The sequence below is a fragment of the Lynx rufus genome, unplaced genomic scaffold, assembly GCF_022079265.1.
Source record: "Lynx rufus isolate CCGP_SWC_20201006 ecotype Redwood Valley unplaced genomic scaffold, mLynRuf1.p SCAF_6, whole genome shotgun sequence".
NCBI lineage: Eukaryota > Metazoa > Chordata > Mammalia > Carnivora > Felidae > Lynx > Lynx rufus.
The window spans coordinates 7278107-7296345 of record NW_025814878.1 but is presented as its reverse complement, the minus strand read 5'-3'; the positions used below and the strand labels follow the sequence as shown (position 1 = coordinate 7296345).

At 40.3% G+C, this 18239-nt stretch overlaps 1 protein-coding gene across 2 annotated transcripts in view; it reads left to right on the top strand.

Annotated features, from left to right (window-relative positions):
• OPRM1 (opioid receptor mu 1) overlaps nt 1–18239 on the top strand; it is a 169873-nt gene that overhangs the window by 26378 nt on the left and 125256 nt on the right. The window contains exons 2-4 of one of the 2 annotated variants that reach the window (XM_047101516.1): nt 13350–13702; nt 14436–14956; nt 17625–17669. In XM_047101516.1, coding sequence (XP_046957472.1) covers nt 13350–13702; nt 14436–14956; nt 17625–17669 — 919 coding nt within the window. Of the gene's footprint in view, nt 1–13349; nt 13703–14435; nt 14957–17624; nt 17670–18239 lie in introns of those variants that run through there. The other variant, XM_047101517.1, reaches the window with a different exon arrangement.

Below are 18239 nucleotides of genomic sequence, written 5' to 3'. Positions count from 1 at the left end.
GGAACACTATAAATATGAAGCATAGGGCTGTAATCGAACAAGAAGGTTTTTTGCTTCAATGACTCCTAGACCTAAGGAACACTACTTGAAGGGATGGAATGCATTATAGGTGAACAAGTTACCAAGGGCCTGGTGAGGAGCCAGCCAATGGCTCAATGCATGGTCGTGGGCTCTGAAAGAAGGGAACAGCCCTGAAAAAAGGGGAACCCCCCAGTAGCATCTGCTACAGGCAGACAATGAGTGAATACATTTGCCACGATTCCAGTGGTGCAGGCAGCTGTTGTGGCTACAATGCCCTCTAAGTGGCCTGTGCCCATCTGTGGACATCACTGGAAAATTCCTAATGCTCCTTCCAATTGCTGATTGCTGTTGGCCCGCTGGTGCTGGTACAATCTCCTGAGCCAAGTACGCTCTACTATCAATGCTCACCAGCTGATAGCCACAGGGAATACACCTGGAGCCAAAGACAATTAAACTTATTAAGCTCGCTGCAATGAGAACACCACAGGAATTTTAGTGTCTGGTGATTTAGGATAGGCTTCAAGGAAGCAGAGGTCTATTTGCATAGGGTGCTATCTCAAAGCAAGAGTAATTTGATGCGTGAGCATCAGTGATTTTTTATCTAGGACACAGAATTCACAAAGTAGGGCTGGAGTCATCACTGAATAAGAGGCAGCCATCACTTAATGTTAACCAGGAGAGGGAAATGTTTAGCATTTTTATGGCTGTGGGTGATTTGGATTTTATCTCTGTTCAGGCGTAGTTATAGAGTGGATTGTTTTTGTCTTGTTGCATCACAGCCATGAAGAGTTCTCCTATGTTGATATTCTGTAGAGCTATGTTCCACAAAAAAAATACCACAGCCTGGCTGTCAGCAACTTGGCTAACTCCCTGAAAGCTCCCTGGGGCTTTTTCCCTCAGATTCCTCAGCCTCACTACCATTAGGCACCACCCCCTGCTCTCCTCTGGCAATAGGGGAAGGATAAAAATGGGGATCAATACCGCGTGGTAAGAGCACATAGGAGGAGAAGATATGATTTGTTTCTGTTGGGGATGATGAGAATCCCTTAAGAATACAAGATGAACAGGAATGTCATTTTTAAAGAGATGTATAGATGTGGGCATTTGGGTCAGGAGAGTTCATCACGTTGCTTGGGCGAGCAGAGAGTAGGGTAGACAAAGAGCATGGTCTCTGGACTCCAGAAGCTTACAGACCAAGAAACAACACAGCTAATTCTAGCATAATCACCACATATGTTACACAGCACTAAGATTTCATGCACGAGCATGTGCAAGGTTGAAATGTACTCTCAAATTCATTAATAGCACGAGATTTCCCTTTATTGACTACTCAAATACTTGTTGAGAGTAAATATTATACAATGTTTCATTTCCAGATTTGAGAACAAGCACAGCACTCCACTCTCATCCCCCAAACTCTAGACCAACTTTCAGAAATTATTTTTTAACTAACATAATTTTGAGCAATAAATCAATGAATAGCCAGATATAAATCTGTGAAAATTAGAGAGGAGTTCTTGATAGGCCATGTGGATGTTTAAAGGGACCCATTAAATGCCATGCCTACTTTCCATGAGAATGTTTGAGCCAACCGAGAGAGAAGATGTCATGATTCCGTGAATGGAGAAAATACATCAGCATGATTAGGATAAGTACTTTGCTGGTAGGTATGCCTTAGATATGTAGTATTAACAGTTTCCTCATTCTAACCCCAGAATGAAATACACTAACCCACCTATTTGTAGTCCTGGACCACCAGTGACCTCCCTATAAGGAAATCAACCTCTTTAATATTTAGAATGTGAAGTAGCTGGATATGACATGAACAGGAATGCCAACTTTAACTTCCCTTATGGTGTGTGTGTGTGTGTGTGTGTGTGTGCACGCACACACACATGCATGTTTTTCACAAAGGCCTCTTTTACTCTATTTCAGACACTATTAAAAATTGTCTCTGAAATTTCCTTTCAATAATTTAAAAATGTTTTTTAGAATGTATTATTATTATTTTTTAATTATCATTATTTTTAGAGAGAGAGTGTGAGCCGGAGAGGGGCAGAGAAAGAGAGAGAGAGAATCCTAAATAGGCTCCATGCTCAGCACAGAGCCTGATGTGGGGCTCGATCCCACACCTTGGTATCATGACCTGAGCTGAAATCAAGAGTTGAATGCTAGGGGCGCCTGGGTGGCGCAGTCGGTTAAGCGTCCGACTTCAGCCAGGTCACGATCTCGCGGCGTCCGACTTCAGCCAGGTCACGATCTCGCGGTCCGTGAGTTCGAGCCCCGCGTCAGGCTCTGGGCTGATGGCTTGGAGCCTGGAGCCTGTTTCCGATTCTGTGTCTCCCTCTCTCTCTGCCCCTCCCCCGTTCATGCTCTGTCTCTCTCTGTCCCAGAAATAAATAAAAACGTTGAAAAAAAAAATTAAAAAAAAAAAAGAGTTGAATGCTCAACCAACTGAGCCATCTGGGCACCCCAGAATGTATTTTTAAATTAAAGAAAACAATGATGCATCTTAATGTAAAAATAAATAATACAGGGAAGTAAAAAGAAGAAAATAAAAAATAAATTGGAACCCAACTTCCTGGAGATAGCATTTTGGCCGATATCCTTCCAAACAGCTCATACATGAGAAGAGTAACATTTATTAACACTGCTACATTCTTGTTATTGCACTAAGCAAGTTACGAAATTTAAGAGAAATTGGCATCTTTCATCACCAGGATGAAGTTATGTTCAGGGATTTCTTTGACAAAGATTAAGTGTATTTTTTTTAAGTAACCAAATAAAATAAGCATTTTTGATTGCCTACTGTGGGCTGGAGGGAAGAGTATCAAGACTCAAACTCTGATTCTGAGGGACTTTTGTTTGTTAAGGGGGAAGGAACACAGAGTAGTAAACAGACATGGGGTCATCCCAGTTCTGTCCCTCACTGGTTTTACAACCTTGCGTTAGCCTGCTTATCACTGAGACTTAGTTTGCTCATCTGCAAAAAGGGAAAGATAAAGTGCCTGTTCCATCATGAAGGACAGCATTTGAATTGGACTCACTGGTGATAATTCACTGCAGCTCGATTTTAGCCTCAGTTTCCCTAGTCACACCCTAGAGCTATTCTCCATCAAGAACTCTGAAATTTCCCCTTTAAGGACCCCCTACTCCTTTCAGACTAATAATACCTCCTCATTCTCTAGACCCTGAATCTGGTGCTCCCTCAGAACTGACCATCCCCATCCATCATTCTAACCACTTGTTTTGCAAACTACAAATCTCAAGTGAGCACCCAACTCCGCCAACCAAATGTTTCTTTGCTGAATTTGCTCTCCTGCTCTCCTCCCTGGCAGATCCCCCACCTTCCTTGCTCCATCACCTTCATTCATTGATGCCCAGACTTTTACTTCGTTCACTCATTTAACAAATATTTATTGTGTGCCTACACGGTAGAATTGAAGGCGGTGAACATGGATTGTTTTTTTTCCAGCAGCTTTGCTGAAACAAAAAACAGAAATGGACACCAGGAAATGAAAAATGAGGTCAAGAGAAGGATTTCACTGGAAAAAATATAAGCAAGCAAAAAAGGTCTTCAATGAGTCTGCAGACCTTTTCTGTATCTGTCCCCCTACTTTTAGTCTTGCTGCTAGTAATAATCAAGAAGAGACCATGTGTGCTATGAGTCCCATCTCCTTTCAGTTTCTCAAGGACATTGCTGCCACCAGTGCCCTCTATTTCCTCTGATTCATCAGATTCCCAATTCTAGTGTTTCTATCAGCACACACACGCTCACTGATATATACCAGATATATGATATATACCAGATCAAGGTTTTAAAAAAACCTTTCTTGGGGCACCTGGGTGGCTCAGTCGGTTAAGCGTCTGACTTCAGCTCAGGTCATGATCTCACAGTTCATGAGTTCGAGCCCCACATCAGGCTCTGTGTTGAAAGTCCAGAGCCTGGAACTTGCTTCAGATTCTGTGTCTCCCTCTCTTTCTGCCCCTTCCCTGCTCACACTCTCTCAACAATAAATAAATGTTTAAAACAAATTTTTTAAGTAAAAATTAAAAAACCCTTTCTTGACTCACATTCCCTCTGTTCTGCATAGCACAACATCTCAAAGCATTCTATACGCTCCTTCCCCCTTGCTCCCCTTTGCTTTTTAACTCTTAACTAAATATCTCCCAACCCCACCACTCCATGGCACTGGTCAAGACTGTTAATAATGTGTATTTTGATAAAGCCCATAAACATATCCCTGTCCTCATTTTACTTAATCTCTGCAGCATTCCATGACTTTGACCACTACAGACTTCATGACACTCTTTATTTTCTTGGTTTCCTTAACCCCAGCTCTGGGTTTCTTCTCTAAACTGGGGCTATTCAAGGGCACCTGGGTGGCTCAGTTGGTTAAGTGTCCAACTTCAGCTCAGGTCATGATCTCACAGTCCATGAGTTCGAGCCCCGTGTCGGGCTCTGTGCTGACAGCTCAGAGCCTGGAGCCTGCTTCAGATTCTATGTCTCCCTCTCTCTCTGCCCCTCCTCTGCTCATGCTTTGTCTCTGTCTCAAAAATAAATGAAAACATTAAAAAAAAAAATTTTAACTGTGGCTATTCATTACCTGCCATCTTTATTAGGACTTTAACCTGGGCCCTTTTTTCTTCCCTATACGGACTTTCTTCTTAAGCTTTATATATTATATATTATATACCTTAGTAATTAAGTCTTATTGATCCTTCTTCCCAATTATCTCAATTCACCATTTGTTACATCTTTTAAAATGATGTTACTAATTATTTTGCTGTTGTTGATTGTGGTGATGGTGGTGGTAGTGGTGGTTAGGGGGTAAGAAAGAATAAATACTTTGGGGGATATATTGCATTTGAGAAGCCAATAGCAGGTGGAGATGTCCGAAAGAGAGCTGCAAAGGCAGTCATAGAACTTGAGAGAGAGGTTGTGGATCAGCTAGGATTATGAGAAAGTAAAGCAAAAGACATGAACTCAGCTCTTCTTTTAAAAATATGATTCTGCTACAACATTCAATATAATGAGAAAATGTCTCGAGATTTCCAAGATGTTCCCAGCATGGCCATTTTTGAGAGGAAGATTAAGAAGCTTTGCATACCTACCATATTTTAGCTAGATAGTGAGTCAAATATTGCTGGGGCAAACTACTTTGCAATGTTATCAGCAATGCACTCCCAGAAACGTACATGACCCACATCACAGTACAGAAAGCACATTATAATTTTAGGTGGAGCCTAAAGAAATGGAGGGGAAAAAAATCTCAAAATTTGTACATTTCTCTGTTTCAGGGTCTCTTATCATAAAACAAGGTGATCAGACAGCGTGGTTTTGAAAGCCCCTCTCAGTTCCTACTTATCATTACATGACCTTTTTGACCAAAGTTCTCTTTAATATGACAGTGATTTGACAAGGAAAAAAGAATATTCCCTCTTCATTTTTACTTTAAAAACTTCTGGTTCCCAAAAAACGTTTGGCTTATCTTACTACAATAAATAAAATAACCCAAGCCCTTCTTTCCATATTTAATTCCATTCAACAAGCATTTACTGGTCCCCATTTTGTGCTGAGTTCTGTGCTAAATGGACAATTTTCTCTATTTTTATTTCTTTTATCTTTTCCATTTGTGTTATCTTTCATATTTTACTTATATTGAGTGATTGTATGCGCATCAACACCAAAAGTGTAAAGGAAGCCTTATATTCATTCTTTCATTAAGTACAATAGGTAATAATTTCATAGGCAGACTATGCCTCCTAAAAATTTATAATCTTTAGCATATGGTTGAGCTTCTTCAGAAAGCAATTTTCTAATATTGATGGTGGTAGAATTGTTTTATCATATTTTGAAGTTGTATCCTTTTTTGTTCCTTCATTATTAAATAAATGCCTAGGGATATATTATCATCTGAAGTTAGTGATAATGTACAACTCGATTATTTTTTGTATACAAAACTGTCAGATTCTAAAATAGAAGAAATTTCTTTTTCTCTTAGAACTTCCAAATTTGAAATCTAAGATATTTCTAAGTTCTCAAAACCAGGTCTCTAAAATAAAAGTGAAACATTGTTTCTATGAACCAAAAGGCTTTACTCTGAGGTAGATATTCTCGTGGTATATTTGAAGTCCGTTAGTCTATAGAGATGAGATTTTCTTTTTTTTAAAAAAAATTTTTTTTTAACGTTTATTTATTTTTGGGACAGAGAGAGACAGAGCATGAACAGGGGAGGGGCAGAGAGAGAGGGAGACACAGAATCGGAAACAGGCTCCAGGCTCTGAGCCATCAGCCCAGAGCCCGACGCGGGGCTCGAACTCACGGACCGTGAGATCGTGACCTGACTGAAGTCGGACGCTTAACCGACTGTGCCACCCAGGCGCCCCTAGAGATGAGATTTTCTTATAAACAAAAATATAAAGTTATAGACAAGAATATTTCAACCAGCAATGGTGGTTAAACACATCAGAAGATTTAGCATAGTAATATTTTTCTATGATACATAAATATTATTTATCACAGAATATAGGTATTAAGTAGGCAAAATATATTTTTTTCATATAAGCTTTGGATGAAATAAATGCTATCCATGTCCTGAAGTAAAATTTTCAGGAATGAAATAAAGCAGTAAGTAAGCCCTTCCAAAAGGCATAATCCAAAAAAATGATTAACCAAAGTCTCTTAGCCAGAATGGAAGCCTCTCATTTTTTTTCCTCTAACCAGAGGCCATGTTCTCACTCCATCGTCCACCTCAGTTCCATTTCCGAAAAGAGAATTTGAAAAGCCTTACAAAATGCATACAATAAAATAAGAGAAATAAAGATGAAAATAGGCAAAGAGGAAACCGAAAGAGAATGAAGTGATGAGACCATCAGTAAAGTTGATAAGATAGAAAGGTATGCGATTTTAATGTCATTAGGATTCTACGCAATTATTAATAGGAAATGCAGATTTTACTTTGATTTTTCCAAGCCACAAATGCAAAAAAAATATATATATAATCACTTATTCATTTCACATTTTCTTTTTTTTTTTTAATGTTTATTTATTTTTGAGACAGAGACAGAGCATGAATGGGGGAGGGTCAGAGAGAGAGGGAGACACAGAATCAGAAACAGGCTCCAGGCTCTGAGCAGGCAGCACAGAGCCCGACGCGGGGCTCGAACTCACAGACCGCGAGATCGTGACCCGAGCCGAAGTCGGACGCTTAACCGACTGTGCCACCCAGGCGCCCCATTTCACATTTTCTATTCAAAAGATTCATCAACTCAATCTACTTCAAGAGAGCAGATTTTTCCCTCGCTGTGTGTGAAAGATATTTTTCTCATGAATTGTCATTAATGGGAGATGGAGGAGGAATAAAGTAAGAATAAAAAGGAGAACAAAAAACGAAGTGGGGTGTGGATAAAGAGAGAGCAACACTCAGCCAAAAAGATTCTGATTGTCCTCACATTCTGGTGACAAGGAGACGGAAAGAGCCAATTAACCTCTGGAAGGAGGTGCCTCTGTGTTTATTTCCTGTAAGCCTCTCTCTGTCTTGTCTTGTGAGTCAGACTGGCAGGCAATACTCACGTTCTTGTCCACAGGACTCAGAGGTCTGAGGTTACTACTCTCTCCTTTTTCTAGTATAAGCTTATTGGAAATTTGGTCGTTGACCACACAAAACCACTTTGAAATAAATATAAGTGAAATATTTTAAAACATTCTATAACAAAGTGAGGAAACCCCCTGTTCCCTCTTTCCCTAACCTAGTGGAGAATATAACAGAAAATAACAAATGAGTATACGGTTTCTTTCTATGTTAATACCTAATGAGAGTATTATCACTGGCTTTGGTTTTGGTTCTTGTTTTACATCTCTCTCTCTCTCTCTCTCTCTCTCTCTCTCTCTCTCCCCCTTCCTGCCTCTCTGTCTCTCTCACACACACATACACACACACATGCTTGCCGGAAATACAAGACTGAAATGGACAATAAATGAGAATTTTAAGTAGGTAGTCATATGACCATTTTTGTTCATGTACGTAATAATTCATTTTCTCTATTAAAAGTGTGAATTTCTTTTTTTTTTTAATTTTTTAATGTTTATTTTTGAGAGAGACACAGAGTGTGAGCAGGGGAGTGGCAGAGAGAGAGAGACACAGAATCCAAAGTAGGCTCCAGGCTTTGAGCTGTCAGGACAGAGCCCTATGCAGGGCTCAAATTCACAAGATGGAGAACATGACCTGAGCCGAAGTCGGAGGCTTAACCGACGGAGCCACCCAGGTGCCCCTAAAAGTGTTAATTTCTTTTTTTAATTATTATTTATTCATTTTGAGAGACACAGACACAGCATGAGTAGGGGAGGGGCAGAGAGATAGGGAGGGAGGGAGGGAGGGAGGGAGGGAGGGAGGGAGAGAGAGAGAGAGAGAGAGAGAGAGAGAGAGAATTCCAGCAGGCTCCATGCTACCAGCATGGCTCAAACCCACAAAGCAGTGAGATCATGACCTGAGCCAAAACCAAGAGGCAGAGGCTTAACCGACTAAGCCACCCAGGTGCTCCAAAAGCATGAGTTTCTTTACGTGAGGTAGACAGAAAAGTCATGGCAGATGCTAGAGAAGTATCTTTCCAAGCACAGTGCTAGAAAGGGCTCATTGAGTCTTTACTGGGTTAGAGATCTTTCTACTTCGCTGGTATTAGCAAACGGGAAAAAGAGCAAGAAAAACTCCATTTGGTAAAAACACGAAAGAGCAGCAAATTAGCCCAAAAAGAGGTGAAGGCTCTGTTGTGAACCCCCAGAAAAGGTAGTAGAGCGATATGAAGGGTGACATGTTAGACCGCTGACAAACTGGATTCTAAAATATGCTCTTCCTCTTTTCAAGCTTCCTTGGCCATTCTTTTTCTGGCTAGAGACAAGGCCATCATGATTCAATAATTAACTCTAAATAAAAGAATAACAAAAGGTTTGCAAAGCCCATTTATACAAGCAATTTATTCAGCGTGGCTTCATTTAACACCTGTTGGTCACAATCAATGGTGTTTTGGCAAGTAGTAATAGTTGCAAAAATGACATCAAGAATGGGTCTGAAGATGAATAAGTATTCTTTTATGACCACAAAGAAAGGAAGGGCATTGACAAACAAAAAGTGTGTACGAAATATGGGAGAATATTTGAGCTGCCAATGAAATGGGCTTCATAATGCCTCTTCCCCAACACAGCATCTAAATATGGGTCAAACATTGAAGGTCCTTAAAAAAATAATAATTGCATGGGAATACATTTGGGTTTTAATAAGCTACTCAATCACCTAGAACAGTTTTAAAGAAATACATACCAGGAAAGATTTAGTGGGATAATTATAAAATAAATAAAAAAAGCTTGAGCCTCTGCCTAGAGAAAAAGCCCCAGTTCAGTGGGCAGAGTAAGGCTGGTCAAGGTCACGAAGGCCCTATAATCCAGGTGAGACACTCCAAGGACATGCCATGTATCCCTCCAGTCGTTGCCCATTTTGTCACCAAACTCGTTCATGGCGCAGTAAGAAGGAATAGGTACAAAGGATGGAAAGAGGCTTGCGTGTTAATATCCAGGAGCTCTACTCAGATCCACTCAGGTGAACCAAGCAGCAGAGATGGTCCTTCCTTTAGCTCACCTCTTTGGTAGGTTTGCAAACTCTGGTTTGTATACTCCTATAATTCGTGGGGTGACTCTGATTGTCCATGTAACTTTTCTGGGGCAACATTCATACCACTGCATCAGAGCAGAACAGAATGATCAGCTCGTGTTTGCTGGACTGAAGGACCCCTTTTCTGATCAGACTGTCCCTTTAGAGTAAAGCCTTTAGAGATACATTGGAGGCAAACTGGAATTCTGAAACCTTTGGTCTTGTATAATTCTCTTACATATATTTAGGAAATTGCAAAACCCTCATTTATATTTGCTGTGACTCAAAGTGTGAGTAACTGGGGTAAGAACACTGGCTATCTTTAGAGGAAGACTCTTTGGATAAATTGAGAAAATTCAAACAGCATTGTTCCTGTAAAATGCCATTTGAAACAGCTTTTGTAGACATCCACTTTTTCTTTTGTGATGTAGGACCCTAACCTAATTTTGTTACACGAACATCTCTTTCTGGGGGAGGAACATCTTTTTAACTGAAATAAACACACATTAATAAGTACCTAGTGCTATAATGAGCCTGAAGGAAAGGTTAGAGGTATGTTGAGTCATAAAACTGACAGTAAAGAACCTGAATATTCAACATGATACACTCTTAAAGATAAGATGTGAAATGGAAGGTCGGCTGGGTGGGAAGTGACTAATGCAGCAGCGTGTGCCTTTGTATTGTGCACGTCTGGAATCAGTGATGGAGCTAGCAAGGGTTTTGTCTGCTTTGTGGGAGAAATTTCTTTTTATAAACGTCAAAAAAATTTTTTTAATTTTTTAAAATTTTTTATTTGAGAAGGACAGAGACAGCATGAGGGGGAGGGAGGGAGAGTGAGAATCCCCAGCAGGGTCCACACCCTCAGCTCAGACCCCAACACGGGGCTTGAACCCATGTGACCATGAGATCATGACCTGAGCTGAAACCAAGAGTTGGACGCTTAACCAACTGTGTCACTCAGGTGCCCCATATAAGTATCAAAAATCTTTAAACCTCTTGAGCATCTAAGTCACTTATTCTGAAATCCTAAGTTGTAGTTTTGATTTTATTTGTTTGCTGTTGGAGTTTGGAGGATCTTGTCTAAATTACCTTTTTTATGTTTGCCACATTTAGAGTCCTCACTAAAATCAAATTGGTTTACTTCTTCAAGTTAAATGGCTTTCTCTACCTTTTCCTTTTGAAATCTTTTAAAGGAATAAAACTTCTAAAGCAACTCAAAAGGCCCCAAGTCTGACTCTCCTGCATTAATGCAACGTCTGCGATTATAACAGACAAGATCGAGTATCAGAATTTTAGAGCTCAAAGAAACAATTCAGTCCTGTTGACCATAAGAGTTTCATGAAATCCTCCATTATAACTACAGCTTCCTGGTGCTTCTTGAAAACCAAAAAAACCCTTTCCTGAACACTGAATTAAGGCCCTAAGAAATGGGTCCATAATACTCTAGCCTCCAACCAACAATTATCTTGGTCTGAGTTAGCTTCTTAATCATGTGACTGAAAAATGTACACAGGCTGAAGTTTAAAGAGAATGTATTGCACCAAGTAAACAAAAAGTACAAGGCTTCAGGTATAGGTTCCTGTCTTACTCTCCCAAATTCACATCCTCTGTGTTGGATCCACTTTCAAGTAGGTTCTTCCAACAACTACACACCCTACATTCTCTCAGGTTTAATTATTTTAAAATATTATATTATTTCTCCAGAAGTCTCCCCAAAATCTTATTGGCTCTGTCTGAAACATGAGACTATATCTGAACATTCACCATGGCCCCGATCACTTTACATCGTGGTGCCCTGAACTAGTAATAGAGCAAATTGCAAAGCACACAGACTAAGAGTGGAAAAGGAGTGGTTTCCCCGAGTGAAACTGAGGTACTGTTCCTAAGGTTAAGGTAAATAGATGTGGAATGTCAAATACATCTGGCAATTTGACAATACATTTGCAGGATATCCTTCTACCATCAGATATAATTTATTAGTGCTGTCAATATACCTACTTATCTCTTCTAATTTCTGTGACCTTGAAGACATATAAAACTCCTAGAGTACTTACAAAGGGAAAGAAAAACCTATGTCCATGCAAAGTCCTAATGTTCATAACAGCTAATTCTCAGTATCCAAAAATGAGATGCAACTCAATTCCCACTAATAGATGAATGATAAACAAGTTTGGCATAGCCATACTATAATATCCACGTCCATACTCAATACTAATAATAATAACCATACTCGGTAATAAAAAAAGAATGCATTATTGATCCATGCAACAAAATGTGGATGCATCTCAAAATAATTGTGCAGAGCAGAAGAAGCTAAACAAAAAAAGGGTACCTACTGAATGATTCTATTTACATAAAATTCTAGAAAATGAAAACTAATCTAGAATAACGGAAAGCAGATCAAGATCAATGATTGCCTAGGGCTGGGGTTCAAGGTAAGAAACTAAGATGGAAAGATTAAGAGCTGCACAAGGAAACTTCTGAGGGTGATTGATAGGTTTATTATCTTGATCAAGAGTTGGCATTTTTTGCTGTAAAAGGCAAGAAAGTAAATATTTTAGACTTTGCAGGCCATATGGTCTCTGTCACAACTACTCAACTCTGCCATTGCATTATCAAAACAGCTATAGATAAGAAGTAATTAAATGAATGGGAGTGTGTTCCAGCAAAACAGGCAGCAGCCAGACCCAGTCTGTAGGCTATAGTTCACCAATTCCTGATCTTGATTGAGATGACTGTTTCACAAGTGTGTACATATGTCAAAAGTTATCAAATTGTACACTTTAATTATATGCCATTTATTGTATGTCAATGATGCCTCAATAAAGCTATTAAAAAATAAAAAAAAAAACAGCTTTACCTTCCTCATCTTGGATTGGATAAAATCCTACCTCCCCACCATGGCACAAAAATCCCTCCATGAACTGGCCTCTATATGCCCAACCTATCAGATTTATTGCCATTCATTCTCTGGTAGGATTTTATCCTTTGGCAGTGCTAAAACTCACATGCCATGCCTTTGTTTAGGTGTTCTACCTATCTAGAATGACCTACTCTTACCAACTGTAAGATTATACTTGCACATTTACAATTCCAGGATGCCTTCCTTCCTCCCTTACCTTAACCCTTCTATTCCCTTTGTTTCTTTTTTGTGCCACCATAATAGTCTTGTGTGTGTGTGTGTGTGTATGGACATATGGACATACATACGTATAAACACACTTGCACTAATACACTGACATATATACATACACATTCCTGCATGATTACATTTTTCCATAATTTTAACTATATATACTGAAATTTTTCTCATAGAGTTAAAATGAATTATTCATTTTATATCCATTTCATGAGTATCAATATACTTGGATATGTGACTGAGACCTCCCTGTGTCTATCACATCTATCACAGTGCCTGGCACACGTTAAAAAAAAAAAAGCTAATAAATCAGCATGCAGCTATTATAACCATTTCACAGATTAAAAAACTGATAGGCAAAGAAACTATGTATTTAGCTCATAGGCACATGGTTATAAATAGTATTAGTATTAGAAAGAGAGCTCGCATATCTCATCTCAAATGCTTTCCACTAATCCTTGTGATGTATTTTATTACTGGAAGCTCATCTGTATTTCATGTTGGTCTTTTTCTGACTCTGCCACTGTTCCTCCTTCATCTCCTAGATACACCAAAATGAAGACTGCCACCAACATCTATATTTTCAACCTTGCTCTAGCAGATGCCTTAGCAACCAGCACCCTGCCCTTCCAGAGTGTCAATTACCTAATGGGAACATGGCCGTTTGGAACCATCCTCTGCAAGATTGTGATCTCCATCGATTACTATAATATGTTCACAAGCATCTTTACCCTCTGCACCATGAGCGTCGATCGCTACATCGCAGTCTGCCATCCCGTCAAGGCCCTGGACTTCCGTACACCCCGCAATGCCAAAATTGTCAATGTGTGCAACTGGATCCTCTCTTCAGCCATTGGTTTGCCTGTGATGTTCATGGCAACAACGAAGTACAGGCATGGTAAGTTGCAAGTCTGAGGGATGAAAGGTTTATAGACCAATATGCTGGTGAAGTCATGCGTCCAGTAGGGAGTGGTCTAACATCTTAGTCAAATTGTAATTTTAATGATTTTTTTCTAGCAAAATGCCTTTAAAGTTTTTGTAAAAGGAAGTTTTCCCTAAATTGTAAGCCCACTAAGCATTTTAAAGAGAATATAACCTATTGCTTCCTGATTTCTCTACATTTACTTCATCAAAATGATGGGAAAGCAAGAAGATAGCTCTACCAAGAGTAATTAGAACTTAAACACCCCCCCCAAAAAAAAACACTAAGTGGAAACTTGTTTTAAAACTTTGAGTGGCTGTCTCCACGACAAATTTATCTTTCTAAAACGATGAATCAACCACCCATCAAAAGGTGGAATGAAAATATCCATTAGCTGGAAACTCCTATAGACTTTGGACAGTGATTATATTTTTATGGCAACGTAGACCCATAGAGGATCTAGCTCACAGTGAAAGGTCTGCAACTGTTGACTGAATTAAAGCAATCAAAAAGGGCAAAAAATGAGATATGTAGTGGGAAAAAAAAACTAAAAATAAACTCTCCCTGAAAATCAACAGAGAGCTGAGTTTCTCCCTCAACTGCTTTAAATCTTCCCTTATTGGCTTCTCTTCATGGCTTTAAGTTAGCTCTGGTCAAGGCTGCAATTAGATATTGCTGCTAATTCTTCCTTATAACCATTGTTTCCTAGGTTCCATAGACTGTACACTCACCTTCTCTCACCCAACCTGGTACTGGGAAAACCTGCTGAAAATCTGTGTTTTCATCTTTGCCTTCATCATGCCAGTCCTCATCATTACAGTATGTTATGGACTGATGATCTTACGCCTCAAGAGTGTCCGTATGCTCTCTGGCTCCAAAGAAAAGGACAGGAACCTGCGAAGAATCACCAGGATGGTGCTGGTGGTTGTGGCTGTGTTCATTGTCTGCTGGACTCCCATTCACATTTACGTCATCATTAAAGCCTTGATTACAATCCCAGAAACTACATTCCAGACCGTTTCCTGGCACTTCTGCATTGCTCTAGGTTACACAAACAGCTGCCTGAACCCAGTCCTGTACGCATTTCTGGATGAAAACTTCAAACGATGCTTCAGAGAGTTCTGTATCCCAACTTCCTCCACCATTGAGCAACAAAACTCCACTCGAATTCGTCAGAACACTAGAGACCACCCCTCCACGGCCAATACAGTGGATAGGACTAACCATCAGGTATGCGGCTTCTGGAATTGGGTATACCTACTGGAGATGACATAAAAATTATAGAGTTTGTACCAATCCAGTTTTAATCCATTAGAAGTGGATTGGTAACTAAGGCATAGAGGTTCCTCCCGTGAGGACTGAGGGAGGAGAGGAGTAAATTATGGTCATTGAGACAGAGGGGTACTTCATTATATAAACAACTCTAGGTGCTGGTATGTATTTATTTAGATACAGAGAGATGCCTACCAGAAATCCATAAAGCCACTAAAAATCACTATCTTCACAGCTGTTATTTCTATGCAAAATTTATGACGTTAACACATGGTGGAAGTGATCCTGTTCTGAAACTCTTCTCATTTCCCCCAGTGTTCTATGTTTCATGCACATCACTCCAATATCTCTGTCACTTCTCAAAAGCCAGTCCTGCTCTGGCTCTGTGGTTAAATGGGAAGGGTTATCACTTGCTGGCAGTGGTGATGAGTGTCAGATGTTCCCAGCAAATCAGGGTCACAGCAAAGGAGAAAAGAGAAGGAAAAAAAAAAAGGCCAGCCCTAACCTGTTCAGCCATTAGTTTGTCCATTTTTACACCTTAACTCTAGAGGACACAGCAATCATACTACTTAATTACTAGAACTAACTTAGTTTTATAACTGCCCTTGTACCAGTCAGGGTTAATATAGTGAGGAGTCACTATTTTTTGGAAGATGTATTCCTAGGCACAGAGTACAGATGCAGGGCTGCACAGAAGAGTCAAGATTTACACACAATATTATAATCACATGAGAACCAAAAAAAAAAAAAAAAGAAAAGAGAAAAATTTGTCTCTAACTTACTATGACCTTGATAAGCCACTGATGTGCAAAATTTGGAATCTGACCTATAAGGTAATTCAAACATACCACCTAACTATTAACATTAATTGAAATAAGTAAATTTTCAAATGATAGTGCCAGCATCCAAAAATCGCAGCCTCTGTAATTTTATAACACAGAACTCAAATTCTAACATTTTGTGAAGTAAATACTTGAGTCAGAACCTTAAAACTTCTTAAGGTCTGGGGGCAGGACTGTCTGAACAGATGACTCCATAAAAATGACAAGGAAGTCGAACTGGCGAGGGAGAGGAGAGAGCCGTGCAGCACAGAGCAGCGGCTTCCTCTCCGTTTTCTCTTCCCGAGCCCCACTCTGTCTCCTCTTACCCCCGCTCCGCCCGCAACCCCGCCCCGCCCAGGCTCAGCCTTTCCAGTTGACCACAGACCCAAGGTAACGTGGTGCAGAGGGTCTGCGTTAGGGGGCGCTGATCCTCACATCGCTGATACTGAATAACGCCAAAAGGAGCAGGGGCCATTGGGCCCCCTAGAGGGTATGATGGCAGCTCCACTTCCAGCCAACGGGAAATTACTAACTTACTAAGTGTCACCTCCAATTTCATTTCAGAAATAAAAGCCAGAGAGAAATGTGTTTCTATTCTGCTTCCTTTCTCTATATTTTTTCCACATCAAGACCTCTACACCTGCTTCTTCTAGGTCCCTCTCAGGAGCTAGCAAAAGCTTGTGAGTAATTTTAAAAAGGGTAGGGATTTAAATAGATTTTCTCTGACCCGAGGATAATATGTTGCGGAAAGCAATTTAAAACCCTCAGTCCTAAACCCAGGTTAACATATTTTGCATTGGAACAAAGTACTTCCAAGGGAGCACAGTGATGGAGCCCATTGTAAGTGCTGAGTCTTTCTCAGTCAGGGCCTGCCCTACCTTCTCTCCCTTGCAGGCACTCTGGGGTGTGGCTGTGGGTAGTGTGACCCAGGCCACTGATGAGGCCTCCAGTCCCATCTGATCCTCTCAGCGCTCTTCCCTCACCTGCTGTCCTGGAAACAGCTCAGCTCCTAGCCTGTCTGGTGAAGCACTTCTCCTGAGTTCACTATGATTGTCCTTTAGTTGCCCAGACCCTGCCCTTGACTTCCATCCATATCCAGCATTTCCACATTAGTGTGGTTCCTGCACAGCCAGAGAGAGGAGAAAGGAAGCTAATTGAGGAAGCTCTGTTCTAAGTAACTAAAAGGTTTGCTTTAAAAATACATCCAATTAGGGCTTATCTTCATCGCTGCCTCTATGAAGCAGCATCAGTGTCAGATAACAGCAGAAACACATTAGCCCTGGAATTGGCTGCTTTCCCAAAATGCCCAGCTGGGAGGGCTGGACAGAGAAGAGCGGCTGCCAGGAAAAGAGGAAAAGACACTCTGACATATTTGGAAATTAAGACAAATCAAAGATCTCTTTCACTAATCTCCACTGATGTGTCATCATTAGAATCAAGGCAGTTACACGCAGACATCTGGAACAATACATAAGCCTTTGGTGATAGTTTCAATAATATATCAAAATAATAAAACCATTTGAAGGAAAACCAGAGACTTTATGGTTATATCTATACTGCATAGTTGATTAGTCATACAAATGCAGAATCTGAAGGACAGGTTTGGGGGGTTTTGTTTGTTTGTTTGTCTTTTTCTGTTCTTAAACCATGAGCCACTATGTTGGGAAACAAAGCTAATTGGATTTGCATGAACTTTTTTAACTGCTTGTCTGGAGTTGGTACTTGTAGATGTATTTGTATTTTCTCCAAGAAATATACTATCTATGTCATGTTTCAAGCACATTAGTCAACTTCATATCCTGCAGATCAGAGATCCAATATCAAACCTTCCCAGGGTGTCTGTATTCTGACAACTGTACACTGAGACCATGTCCATACAGCGCAAAGCGAAGAGTTGCCAATTATCAAGGTAATTTGATAAGCCATCTGAGAAAATTCTGTGCCCCAAATAAAGTTTGAATCATGGTTACATAGTGAAGGGCTGCTCAGTCAGCTTTTGCTACATAACAAATCATTCCAGAACATAGCACCCTTAAGCAACCATTTATTTAGTTTGCGCTTCCATAGATCAGCGGTTGGACCTGGGCTGGGCTTCCAGACAGTTCTTCCGGTCTCAGCTGGGCTCACGCTAGGGACAGCAGCAGGTGTCAGAACTGCTGTCAGCTACCTAGTCTGGGATGACCCCTGCAACAATTGCAGACTGTACATGGGTCCTCATCTTCCTTGCTGTTCTCATGGTGGTAACGGGTTCTAGGTTCAAGGGGTGGCCAAACAGACCTCACCTCTTGATGGTAGGAGCTGAAGTTACATTGCAAAGGGATGTGGATATAGGGAGGGAAATCATCGTGGCCCTTTTTGCCAACTATCTCTATCGTAGACACGTGCTGCATTGGGTAGGCATAGCTTCCTGAGAGCACAGA